The sequence below is a fragment of the Heliangelus exortis genome, chromosome 1 (genome assembly GCF_036169615.1).
Source record: "Heliangelus exortis chromosome 1, bHelExo1.hap1, whole genome shotgun sequence".
Classification (NCBI taxonomy): domain Eukaryota; kingdom Metazoa; phylum Chordata; class Aves; order Apodiformes; family Trochilidae; genus Heliangelus; species Heliangelus exortis.
Window position 1 is genome coordinate 131,262,244 of NC_092422.1, and position 18,920 is coordinate 131,281,163.

The 18,920-nt window shown below is 39.4% G+C and overlaps 2 protein-coding genes across 9 annotated transcripts in view; both read left to right on the plus strand.

Annotated features, from left to right (window-relative positions):
- OSBPL8 (oxysterol binding protein like 8) overlaps positions 1–15,815 on the plus strand; it is an 81,645-nt gene extending 65,830 nt beyond the window's left edge. For 7 of the 8 annotated variants that reach the window (XM_071766480.1, XM_071766456.1, XM_071766466.1 and 4 more), the window contains 14 exons: positions 406–634; positions 1,472–1,656; positions 2,460–2,541; positions 3,262–3,360; positions 3,841–3,937; positions 4,286–4,384; positions 5,793–5,890; positions 7,171–7,260; positions 7,782–7,915; positions 8,211–8,396; positions 10,130–10,217; positions 10,616–10,718; positions 11,253–11,358; positions 11,590–15,277. In XM_071766480.1, coding sequence (XP_071622581.1) covers positions 406–634; positions 1,472–1,656; positions 2,460–2,541; positions 3,262–3,360; positions 3,841–3,937; positions 4,286–4,384; positions 5,793–5,890; positions 7,171–7,260; positions 7,782–7,915; positions 8,211–8,396; positions 10,130–10,217; positions 10,616–10,718; positions 11,253–11,358; positions 11,590–11,725 — 1,732 coding nt within the window. In that variant the 3' untranslated portion in view covers positions 11,726–15,277. Of the gene's footprint in view, positions 1–405; positions 635–1,471; positions 1,657–2,459; positions 2,542–3,261; positions 3,361–3,840; positions 3,938–4,285; positions 4,385–5,792; positions 5,891–7,170; positions 7,261–7,781; positions 7,916–8,210; positions 8,397–10,129; positions 10,218–10,615; positions 10,719–11,252; positions 11,359–11,589 lie in introns of all 8 variants that reach the window. The other variant, XM_071766499.1, reaches the window with a different exon arrangement.
- A 199-nt stretch (positions 15,816–16,014) lies between these two features.
- BBS10 (Bardet-Biedl syndrome 10) lies at positions 16,015–18,272 on the plus strand. The gene is made up of 2 exons (XM_071766530.1): positions 16,015–16,262; positions 16,342–18,272. The coding sequence occupies exons 1-2, from the start codon at positions 16,069–16,071 to the stop codon at positions 18,242–18,244; spliced, it is 2,097 nt and encodes a 698-aa protein (XP_071622631.1). The 5' UTR covers positions 16,015–16,068; the 3' UTR covers positions 18,245–18,272.
- The last annotated feature ends 648 nt before the right edge of the window (positions 18,273–18,920 follow it).

Genomic DNA, 18,920 nt, shown 5'->3' on the forward strand with positions numbered 1-18,920 from the left:
CCAGGGGAGGTTTAGACAGGACTTTAGTTAGGGAAGGCTTCTTTACTGAGAGAGTGGTCAAGCACTGGAACAGGCTTCCTAGAGAGGTGGCACCAAGCCTGTCAGTGTTATGGAGGTATTTGGACAAAACCATTAGCATGGTTAATGCTGCTTTGATTTGGTCAGCCCTGAATTGGTCAGGCAGTTGAACTCAAAGACTGTTGTATGTCCGTTCCAATGGAACTGTTTTAAATTTCATGTTTGGTGGTTCAGTGAAAAGACTTCATCCTATATTTTTTCAGTGACGTTAGTTTGACAGTGCTGCAACATAGGGGCAATTTTAGTGTATATTTTATTAAGATCCTGTTTTGGAAACATGAAAATACTGTGTGGTGTTGAAGATTCATTTAGCCTTTATTTCTTTAGGTTAAATGACAGTGAAATTGAAAGGCATCACTTTAAAGATCAAGATATGTACTCTGACAAATCTGATAAAGAAAATGACCATGAGGAATCTGATAATGATGGATTGGGGAAAAGCGAAGAAAGCGACAGCGACACATCAGAGCGACAGGATGATTCTTACATTGATCCAGAACCAATTGATATCAAGGAAACTACTTATGTAGAACAGAGCCATGAAGAACTTGGGGAGGTAAAAGTGCTGTTGATGTAGTGAGCATGCAGCTTCTCCAAATAGAACACTATTATTTTAGGAGTCAGATGATGCTTGAAAGCTGAGCTGCAGGATTGCTTTTCATATTTTCAGCAGCAATGGGGGGAAAATATTCTGTTCATCCATGTTTTGCTCTGTTTTGCCACTGTTGTGGTTGTGTCTGAGGTTGTAACAAAGATTATGAGATTATCTGAAATTTTGTTCAGACAAAAGGTGCTCAGTTTGAAAAGGCTGCCTGCAGCAGAAGCTGACCATGTCTACCCATCCTTTAGTTGTAATTTCTATCTCTTTTTTAGTAACATCTTTTTTCTTTCAAATAAAAATCTTCAAGTTGTAATTGAAGCTTGCCCCTAAACAATGGTTTCCTTTACTCACTGATACTATTAACTGGTCAAGGCAGTTGAAAAGCATAAACGTGGCACCTTTCATGGTGCAGAGAAGTTGGTAAAATGAACAACCTTTTGTCATGTAAGGCATACACTTGAGAATGCAGGATAATGTACTTGATGCTTAGGAAAGGACTAAGGGAGGATATCTGAACAACATTCTACCTCAAATATTTCTGGTTTAGGGCAGATGTGAACACATGCCATTTTTATTGTTCAATAGGGTATCTGTTGTACTACGTTAACCGTGTATGGTAAAGTGTATTTAGAGAAATTCTGATTTTTTTTCTCCTATAGTTGCTTTAGTTTCTGCGAGTTGCTCATTTTAAGTATCTATTTTCCATTCTCATTGCATCCTTGTAACATGTTGACACCTTCTGGAGGATTATTTTCTTTCTCCTTTCTGTAAGCATTTATTTGCTCATCTTAGGCAGGGGAAGCTGCTCAGACAGAAGTCGTGTCAGAAGAAAACAAAAGTCTGATCTGGACACTGCTGAAGCAAGTCCGGCCAGGGATGGACTTGTCCAAGGTTGTATTGCCTACATTTATCTTGGAACCTCGTTCTTTTTTGGACAAGCTGTCTGATTACTACTACCATGCAGACTTTCTGTCTGAGTGAGTCAATCATGTCTCTGTTTTCATTCTTTTAATTTTTTAAGCTAAAATGGGGTAACTGTATAAGAAAACATTAGATCAGATCTACTTAAAAAACCTTCATAAGCTGCTTTGAGTTTGAACATTTGTCTGACAGTATAGCAGTGATTAGATACCCTTGTTTTCTGAAAGCTAACTGCCTGAGAGCTCATACCCTACATGTTGGAAGTCTGGCTCCTCTTAGTAATAGCAATTGTGTTGCAGACATTTCTGGTTTAGCTTTTAGATACTGTACAGAAGACTCCTCAAAATTAGTTCTGTTTTGTTGTTTGGGTTTGGGTTTTTTCTCTTGGAGGCACATTTAAAATGGTAAAACAGTACCAGCTAACCCTTTTAATAAAGTGCTAAGTTTCAGTCAATAAATTAATTCAATTTATAGCTGTCTGCTCAAATGAAGCTATTAAATAAGACCGTTAATTGAAATATTGTTCAACAATAAGTTCTATACATGAGTAGGCCAGTTCTCTAAAGCAGTACCTTTTATAATGGAATAATTTCAGTGGGGATGGAACAGGATTTAAAGTTACAAAGAACAAACTCAATTATGGAAATGCCATTTCTGATTTTTTTGTTTAATTCCAATTTCAGACAAATATTTGAAAATTTTTAATTTAATCAGTCAAGCTGAAGGTTTTATGGTACTACAAATCACAAAACCTTTGCTTTAGTAAACTCCTAGATACAAGATATATAACAACAATTGATACCATGTTATAACTGCAACAATAGTGCTATTTTATCTGTGTGTTCCATTTCTTTCATAGAGCTGCTCTTGAAGAGAACGCTTACAACCGCATGAAAAAAGTAGTGAAGTGGTATTTGTCAGGATTCTACAAAAAGCCAAAGGTGTCCTCTCATATTATTTTGTCTTTATTTCAGTCACTGTGTCTAGTCTGAGGGTTTGGGGATGTGCTGGTGTAAGTTTTTGTTTTAAAATAACATAGCTATGCATTTTTGAAAAGCAAGGTTAAGTTTTCATTATTTACACAAATACGTTGTGGACCTTTATTGTCCCCATCCATTCTTAAAATAGACTATATTCAATTGTTTGGGCTTTTTTCTCTTGGAGCAGGAGTTGGACTGAACGTTTTGTGATAAAGCTGAGACAGTTCTATGTTTTCTACTCTTCAGTGATAGCATGCTACAGTTGGAGGAGTAAAATATTCACTACATCATTTAGCTTTAGCTTTACTCTGGGTATTCTTTATAGTTCAGTTGGTGGGAAACAGCACTGAAATAACAAAGTGCTTACTGCCCAACTTCAGACAAAAGGTCTGTGATAATTCCTATGAAACAATTCTTATATTCTGTTTTTTCTTATGTGTGGCTTGGAATAGATAGCAAAAATAATAAACCTATGCTAATCTCCTTAGGGTGAAGAGCAGAGTAATGGGGATCATATACAGATGATGAAATTAAGTATAGTGTGCTTCAGCATACAAATTAGGACTTTTCTGTGTGTGTGTGTGTGTTTGTGTGTGTGTGTGTCTTCACAGACAGACTGATAAAGTATTTTGTAAATTCTGCACCTGCATTGTATGCCTACTCTGTTATGTTTCTGCTTAGGGACTAAAAAAGCCGTACAATCCGATACTTGGTGAGACTTTTCGCTGCATGTGGATTCATCCAAGGACAAATAGCAAGACTTTTTACATTGCAGAACAGGTAGCTGCAAAAACTGGCATAAATATTTTGAAGAAAAGTAAATGTATTGTGTTTTTGTGCTAGACAAACAATATATTAGTTTCAGAAAATGTATTTAAAGTAATTTTTATAAGTTTAATAATTATATTTAAATACATTAAAATAATTAATTGCAGTTAAATTAAAGGCATTAATTGCATCATAAAAGCTCTTCAGGTGTCTATTTGCATCCATCTTCCTAGAGGGACAAAGGTGACTCCAGGATTTTTCTTTCCTCTTCCTCCAGTAAAAGTCGGTTGCTAATTTTATTTACTCTTGAAATTCAGTAAAAATGCTTGCTTGATCTTTATCCCAAAAAGCGACAATCGCATTTCACATATATTAACTGTATGTTATGTGCAGCTTGAATTTTTCATTCTGTCCTTATTAGTTCAAGGTTTATACTATGTTAAATTTTTTGCTTAATTTTTTTGTTTGGGCTTTTTTTGTTTGTTTCAACAGGTATCCCATCATCCTCCAGTATCTGCCTTCTATGTTAGCAACCGCAAGGATGGTTTTTGCCTTAGTGGTAGCGTTCTGGCAAAATCCAAATTCTATGGTAAATAATGTGGGGTTTTTTTTGCTTGAGGAGTGTAAAATCAGTGCAAATGAACTGTGTTTTTTGGGTGAAAGAAGGTCACTAGAAAAATTGAGTTTAATCAAAGTATTACAATGTATTACCCTTTCCTTACAAAGTTTTTGCTACTGGCTTTCGGAATTTTAACTCCTATTTTTGGGGTATTTATTTTTTCATTGAAGATGTGTATTTTAGTGGCTTTATAAAATAAGATTAATTGCAATGCTAAATATTCTGATGTTCTTAATTTTATTGGTCAGTTATTAGGAACTGTTGACTGTTGTTCAGGGTGAGAAATGTGATTTTTTTTTTTTTGTCCTTGAATTTCAGGGAATTCGTTATCTGCCATACTAGATGGAGAAGGACGACTAACATTCCTAAATAGAGGAGAAGATTATGTAATGACAATGCCATATGCTCATTGTAAAGGTAGTGGGTTTTTTCATTCTCTACATGGCAAGAGTATGAGAACAGAAGTTTGTTATTGTAAACAGTTAATTTTTCTAAATAGTATACCGTGTTGAACTTGAGCTTGTCATTTTAGAAGAGTGTTCTGAACATAGGCAATATTGGTGGCTTTAGGCTTCCATGTATTTTATCAGGAGAGAAACACATCTGTTGTTTAATCAGTGATCTGGTTTTTGGCATAGAGTTGTTTTGGGTTTTTTTCTTAAAAGTAAGAACATTAAAAGTAAGAACATATAGCTAGCTGTCATTACATTACAATAATTTACTGTTTGAGTTGATCTTTTTAAAGAACAGTTTTGAGCTGTTCTGGTATTTTCCTCTCATAAATGAGAGTCAATGTAGCATCTACATCTCACTGTGTAATTGGAGTGTAAATCATGACCATTTGTCTTTACTTTTACGAAGGTAAACTGGTCAGTAGCTCGTAAAATTTTCTGGGAAGTCAGCAGTTGTACAAAAACTACATTTCAGAGTGGCTAATTTTTAAATTCAGTTACCTCCTCAGATATATCCACCCATCTGTTCTCTTGACAGAATTCTCTTTCAGAAGCCTTATATTCAGCAACTATGTTTTCTTCATTTTAAATGTATGAAAATCAGTGAGCAGAATTAGGTAATTTCACATTAGTTTGGTAGGCTCACTTCTTTCCATTGGTAATGGATATTTTTAATTGTCTGCTGGATTTTTTAACATAACTAATACTTTACAATTAAAAGGCACAAAACGCACATTCAGTCAAACAGGAGGGAGTCCAATGTGACTAAGAAATCTTACAGGGAAAAGGTAGAAGGATATACAGTGAAAGAGAGTAAAATATATTCAGTGTTTCAAATGCTGGATTGCAGGGGGAGAAACAGTAATCATGGTAAATAAAGTGTACTCAGCATTGTCAGCTTTGTGCTTCCAGGAGCACCCAGAGACATTGTTGGTGTTGTCTTATATTGGTTGTCCATTATTGTCTTCACCTGTGGTCTGACTGTACATACTTTTCAAATGGTGTTTTTCTTTGCTGTCTTTGTCAGACAATTATTTTCCTGTCTTAATTTCAAAAGTTTGCCTTCTCCTCCAGTCATCTCCAATAGGACGAAATACCACCCTTGCTAGAACAAGCAGCATATGCTGCCAAAGATACATCTTAATAAACCATTTTTCCTCCTTATCTGTAATGTGCTTAGATCTTTTTGTTTCTGTTTGGGTTACCTTACTTGGCGAAAAGATCGTGCTTATCATTATGAAAGGTTTTCTGAAAAGATGATTTTTCCTCTGACATAGATGTGTTTATTCTAGGAATTGTGCCCAAAGAACTTAGGAGTCTCTTAATCATTTTTAGTTCTAAATGTTCATTGTAGCCATTTTCTTGTCCTGCAGGAATTCTTTATGGCACAATGACCTTAGAGCTTGGGGGAACAGTCAACATCACCTGTGAGAAAACTGGCTACAGTTCAACAATTGAATTCAAACTCAAGGTTAGTAGATGCTGTGAGCACTAGAAGAAGAATGAGCATAACGATAATAATAAAAAAATAAATTTATTAGGTCGCTCCTTAGACATGATCTGACTTAATATGGAATTGTCATTTTGGAAACTGAGGTTTTTACATTTTAGCTGCTACATACCCAGCTATTTGAACCTAGTGTATTGTCATGTTTTTTAAAATGTTTTCTTCTGGGTCCAAAGGTTTTGTCTGAAACTTACATGTCTGACTTCATCTCTGGTGATTAAAAACTCAAGTGTACTGCTGGCTATACGAATCTTAAGAACAGCTCTAATGGGGGAAAACCAATGTTCTGCTTTACCTGCAACAGTGTGCAACTACAAATGTGTAAGAACAGGGGAAGTATTTAGTGATCTGACTAACTGACTGGGTATTTTGTGTATTTTTGTTAATATACTGTGGTGATTTTTAATTCCCTAAAAATGTTCGCAGACTTTTAAACTCCTAGAGAACCCTTGCAGGAGAATTCAAACCCAGGCTCCCCTCTTCCATCCTGGGTTAAAATTTACTTATGACACCTTCAATAAACATGACCAAAGGCTTTGGCAAACATTTAAATCAGCCTAATGCCCAGTGCTAAGCAACAGGATACATGGACTACTTTTGGCACCTGACCACTAAAAAAAGCTAAATAAATGTTTCTAAAATACTTATAGATAAATAGCACTTCTACAATACGTTTGCCATCTTTGAGGAAGAAACTGATTTAAAGCCAAACAAATAATTAATTGTGCACATGGAGAGGGAAACTGTATTCAGAAATTACTGGGGAAACAAAACTTATAAGGCTGTGTTAGTTGATATTTTGCCTTGTCAGCCTATAGGATCAACGAGCAGGCTATCAAAAAGGCCAAAGAAAATCCCTAGCGGTCTTTTTTGTTGTTGCTTCTGCAATAATCTCTAGGAACAAAAAATCCTTGGCAAAGTGGTGAAATTAGTGTAGCAAATGACTATTTCCTTCAAGGGATCATTTTGTCACTGTTTTCTGTATTATTTTCCATTTTCTTTCCACATTTTTTAGAAAATAATTTTGCTCAGCAAATCTATTATGAAAATACAACATAAGAGAACAGCTTACTGTGGTTTTATACAATTTAAAAATTACTATTAAATAGGCAAAAATTATAACTAGAAGCCCCCAGGGTTGTTTACATCACATTTCATAAATGTACTTTTCTCCTTAACATAAACATAATTGCAAAAATAATTTGCTATTAAAACAAACATTAAAATATTTTTTTGTTTTGCAGCCTTTTTTGGGTAACAATGACAGTGTTAACCAAGTATCAGGGAAGATTAAGCTTGGCAAGGAAGTTCTGGCTATTTTGGAGGGTCACTGGGTAAGTAGTGAATGATGGTGTTTTAAATTCTGGCTGATACTTGAGACAGGTTAAAATAACAATTATGAAAAAGTCTCAAGTTTAAAAAAAAGAGTTGAGTACCACTTTTAACAAAAGACAATTCTCAAGAAAGTATAGAATCAACATAGGGTTGATTCTGTTAATAGGTGGAAAGATTGTGTACTTTTTGAGTAGTTCATAAAGAAAATACCTTTCAACTTGTGAGATATTTTAGTATTTTTGTTAGTACTATGATGAATTGTTATGGCATCAGCTTGTTTCAGTTCTGGTGAGATTACCCTGGCACCGCTGTTGTTTTGCCATGGTATTGGTTGCACTGCATCTGTGTTCCAAGTTGAAACTAGCACAGCATGCAGAAATTGAATTTCAAAGCTAGCATATCTAATTCTTCTTAACTATGTACATCCAAAAGAAAATAAATCCTTGTTATGAAAAAATGTGCTTATTCCTCCCTTTTTGAGATTATTGCAATTATAGTAATTGAATTATATATGTTACAGGACAGTGAAGTTACCATTACTGAGAAGACAGATGTTTCAGAGACATTCTGGAACCCAACATCTGATATCAAGCAGCGTAGACTACCTAGATACACAGTGAAGTTTGAAGAACAAGATGACTTTGAGTCAGAGAAGTAAGTTCCCTTTACAATGTAGAATTATTTTGACATATTTATCATCTCCAAGTTATGAACAAATTGTAATTTCTTTCCCATGTTTGCTGATATTGGCCTGCAATACAAGAAAGCAGCACCACTAAATACATACAAGCCTTACAGTCATGGAAAGTCTTGATGGAAATGCAGATAAAACATGCATTGCAACATGGAAATATTTTATTAGAGGCTGATCCCTTTGCTTAGCCTGTAATTAAATTGCAATTATTTCTTTCAACCAGATAGTTAACTCTCCATATTGCTCATTTTTCAGGCTTTGGCAACAAGTGACAAGAGCAATAAATAATAAAGACCAAACAGAAGCTACTCAAGAGAAATACATTCTGGAAGAAGCTCAGAGAAAGAGTGCCAAAGAGAGGAAGCTTAAGGGTGAAGAGTGGACATGCAAGCTGTTCGATCAGGATCCAGTCACAGGAGAATGGCATTACAAATATGCTGAGTGAGTCTTGGAGTGCTTGTAACACAAAGTGTTGTAAAAGTAAAGTATCTGAAGATTATATACTCTGAGTTAAATAATTCTAAAGCCACTGGTGCTGGAAGTATACACTCATGGCTAAACCTGGGAACCCTTCACTCTTCTGTACAAGAATGGCAATATTGAGGCAGTGGCCTAAGAGTGTGTATAGGGAAGAGTAGAGGAATCCTCAGTACTCTTAATGTCTCCAGCAAATTTGCAACTCAAAGGTTTCCTGGAATCAAGCAGGAATTCTGTCTATTTAGCAACTCTCAGCAGATTAATTTTCCACATATGTCCTTGGTTTCCTCCTAAGTCTATGCAGACTTTTACCACCCAAAACATTGTATAGCAGGGAATTTCCCAGCTAGACCAAATAAATGCTCTAGGAAGCACACTTTCTTGTTTTGAACCTTCTAGTGTTGATTCCTCTTCCTGTTGGAAGAGTTGTTAATAGTCAGCTGAAATGACTGTCTGTACTGCTGAAACTTGTGTAAAACCATCAGGAAAAATTTGGCATTTAAAATCTGTTAGACTGTCCCTTGCAGCTTTAAGGACTAGTTTTGTTAATCTGTCTTATTTCCTGTCTCCTTTTGGCCTTGTGGTTCAAGGATGCACCAGAGAAATTTAATCGTGTCTGAGAAAGCAGTTTGTGCTGTCAGCAGTCTCTGGGAGAAATTTGTCTCCTTTTTACACAAAAAATGCTGGCTCACCACCTGGTCCATGTAGAGGGCAGTCTTCTATGCTTACTGTGAAAGCTGTGTTCAGTGAACTGTGGCATTTAAGGTATCTGGATTGTGGATTTAGGTATCTGGATTACAAATACAAACAACTTTTGGGAGAGCAATGCCTTGTTCTTACCCAGTTACCTTAGATGACATTTAAGCCAAGCAAGGTTAAGCCAAGATGTAAATGCAGGTGTGTGTTCACAACATCTGAAACAGCTACAAGTGCTTTAAAAGGCATATAGGAGGAGATGAAAGGAAATTCATGCTTTATTTACTATCACTAAAGCTGTGCATAAGAATGATCTTCATGCAGCTGACTTGAAGTTTCTGTCCTGAAAAGGTAGGGATGTCAGTCTGTCTTTGGCTGCATGTTGTTCTCCAGTGAGCTGTGTCTTCTGCTTGCTTTTTAAATTAGTATCAACCTGTGCCTAGAAAAGCACTCTAGGCAAACCAGAACAAGCACACTGTGTTGTTCATTAGTGCCTCTTGAAACCAGTCTTGATTACAAGTACACCTTTGGGATGAAAGCAGGTTTCAGGTGACTGATTCTTAACTTCTCCTTCCTGTGCATCTCTAAAAGAGAAAAAAAAGAAGCCACACCTCAAAAAAAACGATCATTTACAAGATCCCATAATTTCCCTGTAGTTCTAAAAGAGTAAATGTGCATTAAGTCAGAACTTCTCAGTGTCTGACAAATGGAATCATTATCCAGATAAATTCATGATACTGTTGGTTAATACAATAGCTTGTACTCTTACTAGCTGGATGAGTGTTTGACCTGGATATGAAGTTTATTTTTTGGCTGTCTTGGCCCTTCAGTTTAGAACTGGGCTATACTTAGAAGATAGGATTGCTTATTTCATGTCTGACTTATATATAGGGAGAGAGCAAGCTTTAACCTGTTCATAGCAAATAGTTTCTGAGCAGAAAAGTATTTTTTATGTTATTAATTATACTGTGACATTAATCAATTACATTCACTTTGTCTAGTACCAGACCCTGGGATCCTTTGAATGATATGATCCAGTTTGAAAAAGATGGCACCATCCAAACAAAAGTTCGGCATCGGACACCAATGGTATATTTCAGTTCTGTTCGCAGGTGCAGCAAAGATCCAGGGACTTGTATGTATTGCATTAAGTGTATAAAGGTCATCAAAGCTTTGGGAGCAATAGGAAATGCTGTTGTTATCCTATAATAACTTAGATTACCCATTCCATAGTCTTTCACTTCTGTGGCACATCCTAAGCAGTAGAGATGACTTGGTAGGATAGGAATATAGAATACACAAACTTGAACTGAACAGCTTAATGTGTATTTTCACTTAAATGGGAAATGCACAAACTTTAGACTACTTATACATTACAATTTTTAACAGTATCTATCTTCTATTAAATATTGTGCTTTTAAATATTACTGTTATGTTGTTTTGGTACAGTTCTGGTTCGCCAGAAATCATAAGTTTATCAATTTTAGGTTAATGTTCCAAAAATCAAGCGAAAGCCAGCCAGTCAGAAGAAAGGGGAGTGTGGTTTCTCATCCCCAGAGCCTGATAACCAGGACTCCTCTGGAAGTGAAGGTAGGAAAAAATACATTTGCATACAGATTTATTTGACAGTGAGATGGAGTTGTGTAATTACACATGCTCTTGACTTAGTGCTTATTTTATGAAATAATACATGCTTTAGATCACAGTTTCATCCAGTGGGAAGCACATCTGGATAAACAAAAGCAGAATGGTTTATGGTTTTAATTCCTTTCCTTTTGAACTTCAGTATGTGGTGTAGGTAGGCTTAAGTGCTGCACAAGTTTAGCATCTGGAGAAAAAATTGTAAATTTTTCTTTCCTAAAACAAAATTACTCATTTTAATTTGTTGACCAGTATGTTGTTAGAAGGCAGATTTTTGATGTTAATGCTTGCACAAATTAAACAATACAGTGCTTGCTGTCCCTCTGTACTATAGATTACTCTGAAATAAAGCTTCGGTTTCCAACAGAAGCTTAGAAACTTACCCCTCATTTTTGCCTCTGGTTGAGTTTGTCATTGTCACTCTGTTGCTTTTTTGACTTGGTCACTTCCAACGAATTACATCTGGCTTTTGTATTTTCTTAGCACAACTTCTGAAGCTTAATACAAGAATAAGGAAAAAAGGGGCAGATCTTGGTGAACTTCAGAGTGCCATTGAATCTATAAAGGAAACACAAGAAGACATTAAGAGGTAGTACTATATAAAATGCCTTAAAATTGTTTATGGAATATTAATTTTCTGGGTTCTTTTCTTGGAGGCTGGCATGTATCTTTCTGCTTTAGAGCATTTCTTCTCAAATGTTGATTGCTCGATGTTTCATAATTTTCCTCAGAAAATGTCCTCTCTTAGGAGACCTAACGTACTACAAAATGCCAAATTGTCCAGACTGTAATTTACAAGAATCTGTTTTCTATCTTGCAGAGACATCATGGCTCTACGAAATAGAGTCACTTCTAATTCACCGCCTGTGGACTACCATTTTTTGCAGTTTAAGCACTATGTCTTCATTTTACTCGTGGTTCTGCTGCAGCTTATCATTAATTTCTTGTTCAAATAGGAAGTGTGAACAAGGGCCTTTCTGAACTGGAATGATCGAACTGTTACTGAGGATCATATTTTAGGTCGGACTTTAAATGATGCAATACTATCTAAAAGAGCCCTGTAGCAACAACTTACAGAACTTTGCCTCAGCCTCCATGGTTCAGAATCATACTCCTGTCTTTACCTAGTGGAAGTAGGAATTGTGTAAGTGCCAGTACACTCTTGCTCCTGGTGTGTGCCTCTGTCTCACAGACATCCAACATCAGCCTTGTGTTTTATATTACGTCATATACTGTAGTGATGAATCTTCACCACAGAACAGATGCAGCTAAAAACTCAGAGGTCAGACCCTATAGGCAGGATGTGATTCCTGTTACAACAGAATGATAAATGAGTATACTTTGGTACATTTAAACTTAGCATTTTTGTAACAGAGGAACTTTTGAAGTAGCCAACACTTTTTTGTAAATGGCTTTGGGTGTTTGAAAGCAAACATTTGTTTAAGGTCCAAACAGACGCATGATCGTGAGTGGGATCACATTAGGAACTGGCAAGTAAAAACCTCTGGTCTTTCAGAATTCTGCAACATGATGTCCTATATAATGTCCTTGATTTGTTTTGAAAGTATGACAATTTTAATCCTACAGTGGCTTGTAAGCCAGCTGGGTTTTGCGGTTTTTTTTTTTTTTATATATAGTTTTAGAAGTTCAGGTTCTTCGCGAAACTATTCCTTTATCTACTGTACAGAGTGTATTTTTAACAGTACAGCACCCAAGAAGGTACTGTCTTGGTACAGTCTCTCTCATTGATTGCAAATGTCAGGGATTTATGGTATGTTTGTAAATCTAGAAAAATCCACGGCTTTGAATTTACATTTGTATATGGCCATATCACTGTTAGCAGATAGACTGCTGATGCCAGGGTTCACTCTTATTTTCGAAGCAAAATGTGAAGAGGGAAACGTGTGCTTAAAGTGTAGCTTGAGTTGAACCTCCCAAATGGCAGACGATGGAGAACAGAATCTGGGCATGATCATGGGTTCACTTGGTAATGAAAACTTGTGTGTTTACAAGGGTAAAGGCTTCAGAAGTTGTGGGAGGGATAACAACACAAATAGTAAAACAAAAGAGAGTGAAACTTTAAGTCTTTGTTAAATTTCTCCTTACTGTAATATATACTACCTAACAGGACACACTGATGCACCTATTCATTATGCTGTAGCCATACCATATTGGTGTGAGGCTTAAGTTTCAGTGTAAAACAGGTTTCCAACATTTTTATTTGCAGAAATATATGCATTTCTCAAACTTGTAGAATTCCAGCAAAAAAATTTAGTGCCAGTGTATACCTGGTGAATTCCTAATGCTACTCAAGCATAAAAAAAATCAGAAGGGGGCTGTATTGTATGTAAAGGTACTTCCAGTCACCCAGATAGGAGGATGAGTAGCACAATGCAAAGGGCAGCCAAGTTTGTTTTCAGAGTATCCTCTCAGAAACCAAATTCATCCCTGGACAGTGGAACATTTCAAAGGTCACTTGTGGCTGTTTGCTGTGGCCTGGTTACCCCTCTGCCCCTGGCAGCCTCCCTGACTGTCCAGGTAATCTACCTTTCTGTTCTTCATCTGTCTCACCTAGTATTTGGTGAAAATATTATTTGCTTGTTGCTTGTCAGTCTAACTTACAAATTCCTGTAGCAGACATCTTCATACGCTTTCTGTTTTTCTTTTTCTTTCTCCTCCTTTGGGCCTCAGCTACATAAAAGCCTATTGTTTAAGCAGCCAACTTCAGTTTATTACTTACAGCTCCATATTGGCATAGTTTGGTCTTGAATCATTTTCTGGAATGTCATACCTTAACCAGAATAATCTTGTATACATGGGCAAGACCAAATTTGATTTGACTTGCACTTACAGCTCATGAGGTAAAGTTTGTGAACATAGAAAGTCCCTCTCTCACTGGTGTACAAGTATTTTTTTTTTTAAATCCTTAAGTCTCTAAAAAAGAAGTTGAAGTTGTTTGTCATGTATAACATGGCATAAAGAAAGCAGAATATTATAGCATTAATGTTCTGAGTCTAGAATTTGGCCATTCATTATTGCATTCAGGTGTCAGTGTTACCTGTCTTAAAACCCATTATAAGCCTTAAAGCATACTCTGTACATGAGAATACCAGAGGAAATAAGTGAGAAATTGGGGAATAACTTCAATGCCCTAAAATAATCATCTGCTAAAAATTTGTGGTGCTGAAGCTCTTTTCTGATAGTTAAAAGTTTCAGGCCTTTCCTTTTGACTTTTAAATCACTTTTATTCAAGATCAGTTCATAACACAGTCTGTGGTCATTTTTACACAGACTGCATACCATTAAGTGTGGATTTGACCCAGCTGGCTGGCTGCAGAGTTGGACAATGTCAGACTAAACAGAGTTCACATCTGAAATTTATGCCTAAAATAAGTAAAAGACCAAATTCGATTTGACTTCTGTTCTGTTATAACAGTGGTTTTATTGGTGACCCAGGAAGGTAAACAATGTCTTACTAAGCTTTCTGAAAAGCAGGATTGCAGTCTGATTGACTGTATCATTACAAAACTTAAATTCTAAAGAATGTATAGAAAACTTAGTAATTCCTGTAATCTGCTGGGTTTTGTATTGCGTTCTCTTCCATGAAAGGAGCAAAGAAGTTAGTCTGATTTTTGCAGTGCAGCTGGTCACAGGCATATACACAGCCTTTTCTTTAGTGCATCATCACCATTGTCCTCCTTAAATATGTGTCTTGAATATTACATACTTAAGACTGAGCCCTGCACAGTTATAAAAATTAATAGTACAGCTTGCAGATATGTGAGGGCTGTGGCTTCTTGCGAGTTTTTAAAGTTTAAAACAGCACTTGTTCTTTTTTTTTTTTTTTTTTTCTTGTACAGGAAATGTTTTCAGAATTTATTGCCTTGTTCTGTTGGTTTGGGTCTGTCTTGTTTGTTTCGTTTTTTTTTTTTTTTTTTTTTTTTTTTTTAATGCATTCTAAGCCCTTAATTTGACATTTGTTAGCTACAGAAGACCTAAAGTTAAGGAAAAAAACACCATGTGAAATGCTGCAAGTATCACTTTCAGCAGCAGATGAAGTTTGTTTCATTTTATATGTTGATTCCTTTAAATAGCTGACATTATTTAGCTTGTTTCCCCACCTACTCCTCCTAATTCCATCTCATAAATTATTTGAAAGTTTGGAAGATTATCCCATAAAATGTAGTGATGTTTTTTTGTTTTGGGTTTGTTTTTTTCTTGTGTTCACTGTCCTCCTGTGCCTTTGCGATTATTTTTTTTTCTATACTGGTGTGTATGGAACAGACTTTGTATAGTTTCTTAAAAGGCTATTATTTCACCACTGTTTGTGTAAATAACATATAACAAGGATTCTGTACATCTGTAAGTTTTAATTATTATTTCAAGGATATCCTGGAATAACAGAAAATTTAGGAGACATTCAAGTATTGTAAACTGTGCCTTCTTGACAGGTTTCTTGCTGTTCTGAGATGGGTAAAGAAAATTTGTCAAGTTTGTGCCATATGTAACATCTGACTTTGTGTTTGAAAATAACTTTCTTGCTTCATCCAGCCCTTGGGGGGGGAATCAGCTGTTAAAAACCACTTTAAATTATTCCCTCTTCTGGCTGCTGAGCCACGGAGCGGAGGATTTTTGGTGTTTGATACCGGCAGTCTTGCAATTGGAAGCTGCAATACTTTGTTTATGGTATCACAGAAACAGACGTCACAAAATAGCAACCTCACGGATTATTTCGGCTTTTTATCCTCGATCTAACACTGCAGCAGGCTGCGGACCGAGGACGGGGCTCCCGGTATCCGTCCCCGTTGTCACTGCCCCGGGACCCAGCCCAGGCCATTCCTCTGACCAAGGGGCCACGCTGAGTCTTCACCGCACCGAGTCCGCCCGTGTTTCAGCGAGGCCCCCGCCGCCCTTTCCGCGCTGTGCCTCCTCCGGGCCTGCCGCTTGTACCCCGGGCTTGAACTGTTACCGGCCGGGGCGGGACCCTTCGGGGCTGGGGCCGGGGCCGCCTTCCCCCGCTGCACTCAATAAAGATGTGTCGCACCTCCGCCCTGCTCCGCTCTGTGCGCCGCGTCCGCGGGTCGCCATCGGGTTCTCCCCCCATACCCCCTTCCTCTACCCGGCTTCCCCGCCCTCCTCAGGGGCTTATCTCCCCTCAGGGCTTCGAGTCAGGAGGTCCTCCGCGCCCCCTCAGCCACGGGTGGCGAAGCGCATTTGTGATTGTCCTGCGTGTTCGTGACTGCCCTGCGGCGCAGCGGGCGGAAAGGGCGGGGCGCGGCGCGGCGTGGCGGCGGTTGCCATGTCGGTGCAGTCGGTGCAGTCGGATCTGGGGCGGTTGGCGCAGGAGGCGGCAGCGCTAGCGGGCGCGGTACGCGGCGCCTTGGGGCCCTGGGGCCGGCGAGCGCTGCTGGTGGGTCCCGGCGGCGAGGCGCTGCTGACGCGGGACGGATGGCGCCTGCTGGAGGCGCTGCGCCTGGAGTCCCCTACGGCCAGGTACAGCGGTGGGGGCGGGCAGGGGGCCGGGGCTTGTGGGGGCGGGGCCGTTTAACCACCCCCCCCCGTCTGCCCGCAGGATGATGGCAGCCTGCGCCGGTAGCCACCGCGCCGCGACGGGGGACGGCGCCAAGAGCTTCGTGGTGCTGCTGGCTGACATTCTGCGTGGTCTGTGCGCGGCGGGCCTGCGCGGCGGGCTGCGGCGGGCGCTACGAGCCTTCGAGGCGCAGGTGCTGGAGCGGGCCGTGAGGCAGGGCCTGCGGGGACATCTCCTGTTGGCATTCCCCGGGCGGCGGGCCGAGGGGGACGCCCTGGAGGCGCTGGTGGAGACCTACCTGGGCGGCCGGCTAGGTCCGGGCGAGCGGCGGCAGCTGGCGGCACTGTGCTGCGAGTACTGCCGCTCCTGCGCCCCGCCCGCCGGTCTCTGCTCCTCGCTGTTGCGCCTCCTCGGCCGCCGCTTCCCGGAGCTGCACGCCACCGTGGCCGGTCTCTCCGTGGCCGGCTCCAGGGTCCTTCCCGGGCTCGTCCTGTGCAGGGACTTCGCGGCCTACTGCCCCGCCGGCGGGGAGCTGCGGGCCGTGCTGGTCACCCAGCCCCTCCAGCCCACACTTTCGGCCCCTGGGGTCGAGTTTTACGTCGACTGTGAGGGTCAGTATGAGGGCTCCCAGCGCTGGGCCTCGGGGAGGACGGAAGCCATAATAAAACACATGCAGAACAACAACGTGAAGCTGTTGCTGTCGAGCGTGAAGCAAGAGGAACTGGTTATCTACTATGCGAAATTGTACGGTATATCTGTGGTAGAGTGCTTATCATCAGAGGAAATGGCTCTTATCAGGGAAATCACCGGAGTCTCGCCTTACACACCTTGTTGTGATAATATAGGTGCAGAAATAAGTGAAACTACAGTGGTGATGTTTTGCGAGCGCTTGCTGCTTGGCTCAAAGAGGTGCGTTCACATAGGCTTCACCAGCGTCTGCGACTTTGAGCCCCATTGCCTCATTCTTTGTGGGCCGGTGGAAGATGTTAATAAGCAACATGCTGCTGCTTTACAAGGGGCATTTACAGTGCTGCAGCAGCTATTTAAAACAGTTGAGCAGAGGGAGGGATTCCAAGCAGATGGTGAAAGCCAGAGTGAAGCTTCCTTTATGTTCAGGTGCCATTCATCAGCTACTCAGCAAGTTGTAATAGAAAATAGGGATGAAATGGAGACACAGATTGCAGGTGCTGGTTTACAGGAAAGTAAAAATCCAGCATGTGTGCAATCAGACTTGCAAATACCCTCAAACCCCATCTCACACATCAAAGCGTTCAGTGTTGCCACTGAAGGAGATGAGGCTTCAGGAGACGTAGAGGAACCACGGACTAAATGTGAACACCCGGGTGGCACTCACAAGAACTGTAAAAGTGATTCACTTGTGGACAGTCAAAAGGACAAGAGCACTGCTGTGTCAGCAGGGGGTAACACTAATACAGTCACTGCATGCAAATGCCTAAGTGCTGGCAAAGACCTAGAGAAAACAAGTTGCAATATAGTTCCTTCTAAAGGTGAAAAAAGTTGTGGAAGTACTGCAGAGAATTATTCCAACTCACTCATAGAAGCAGGATCAGTTTTGCAAGTAGGAGGTTACTTTGAAATCCTGCTACATTATTACATTCAGTACTATGGAAACCGGTTTCAGCAGCCAGAAATAACTGTCATATCTAATGTAGTTGCTGATGCTTTGCTAAGTATTCCCAAGTCCTTATACAGGACAACAAGACAAAATAGTTTTATCAAGTTCTATCTCAAAGCCATGAATACACTCAGAAAAAATGAGCCACTGGCAATAAATGAAAAAGGCTTAGAGTCAGTGTATTGCAAATACCAGTTAGTCACTTCAGTTCTTCATTGTGCTGCAGAGCTTCTCTCCATAGATTTAATAATTTGTGTTCAGCAACTATGGGAAAAAAATGAGGATAATGACTCAGAAGATGACTTATGAAATCATGAATAAAGAATGGTTTTGGTGATGTGTTTTCCTGTGTCTTGTCAAATGGATGCGTCTCAAAATTGAGTACTAAAGACTAAAAGATCTCTTTTTAGGCTCAGACTTAACATGCTCCTTTACCCATGGACGAAAAGGGAGAAAAATGCTGATTAGCTGATATTTTTGGAAAACTGGGTTGTGATCAGCACAAACTTGACATTTCAAATGTGAGAGACCATAGCTGATTTCCATTGCAGATCTGCAATGCTTTATTCATCCACATGCAGAATATCCTGTGTGTTTTGTAGGCCAAGGGTGAGCTCTTTTGGAGATCTGAGTATTTATGAGTATTTATCTGAGTTTGATGTGATTAATTTTCCTGGCTTGTTAAAGTTTGCTGGTCTGACGTGGGCCACAGAACTTGCAAGTTGTACTGTGAAAGGCTGTGTAATCATGGGAACAGCCTACACAGGCAATAATACAGTTTTGTGGGAAAACCTGAGGTAGCTTTTGAGTTCAGACTTGGATCAGTTGGTAGTTTATTCTGGGTGTGTGTGGTTCATTTGTTTTTATTTTTCCCTCCCCCAGAATTTTCACCCTAACACCATTTGTTTTAATCTCTGTGTCACGTGGATGTCAGTAACCTCCTTTTCTGCTGTGGTGTGGTAGGTTTTGGTTAACTAAACAGCTG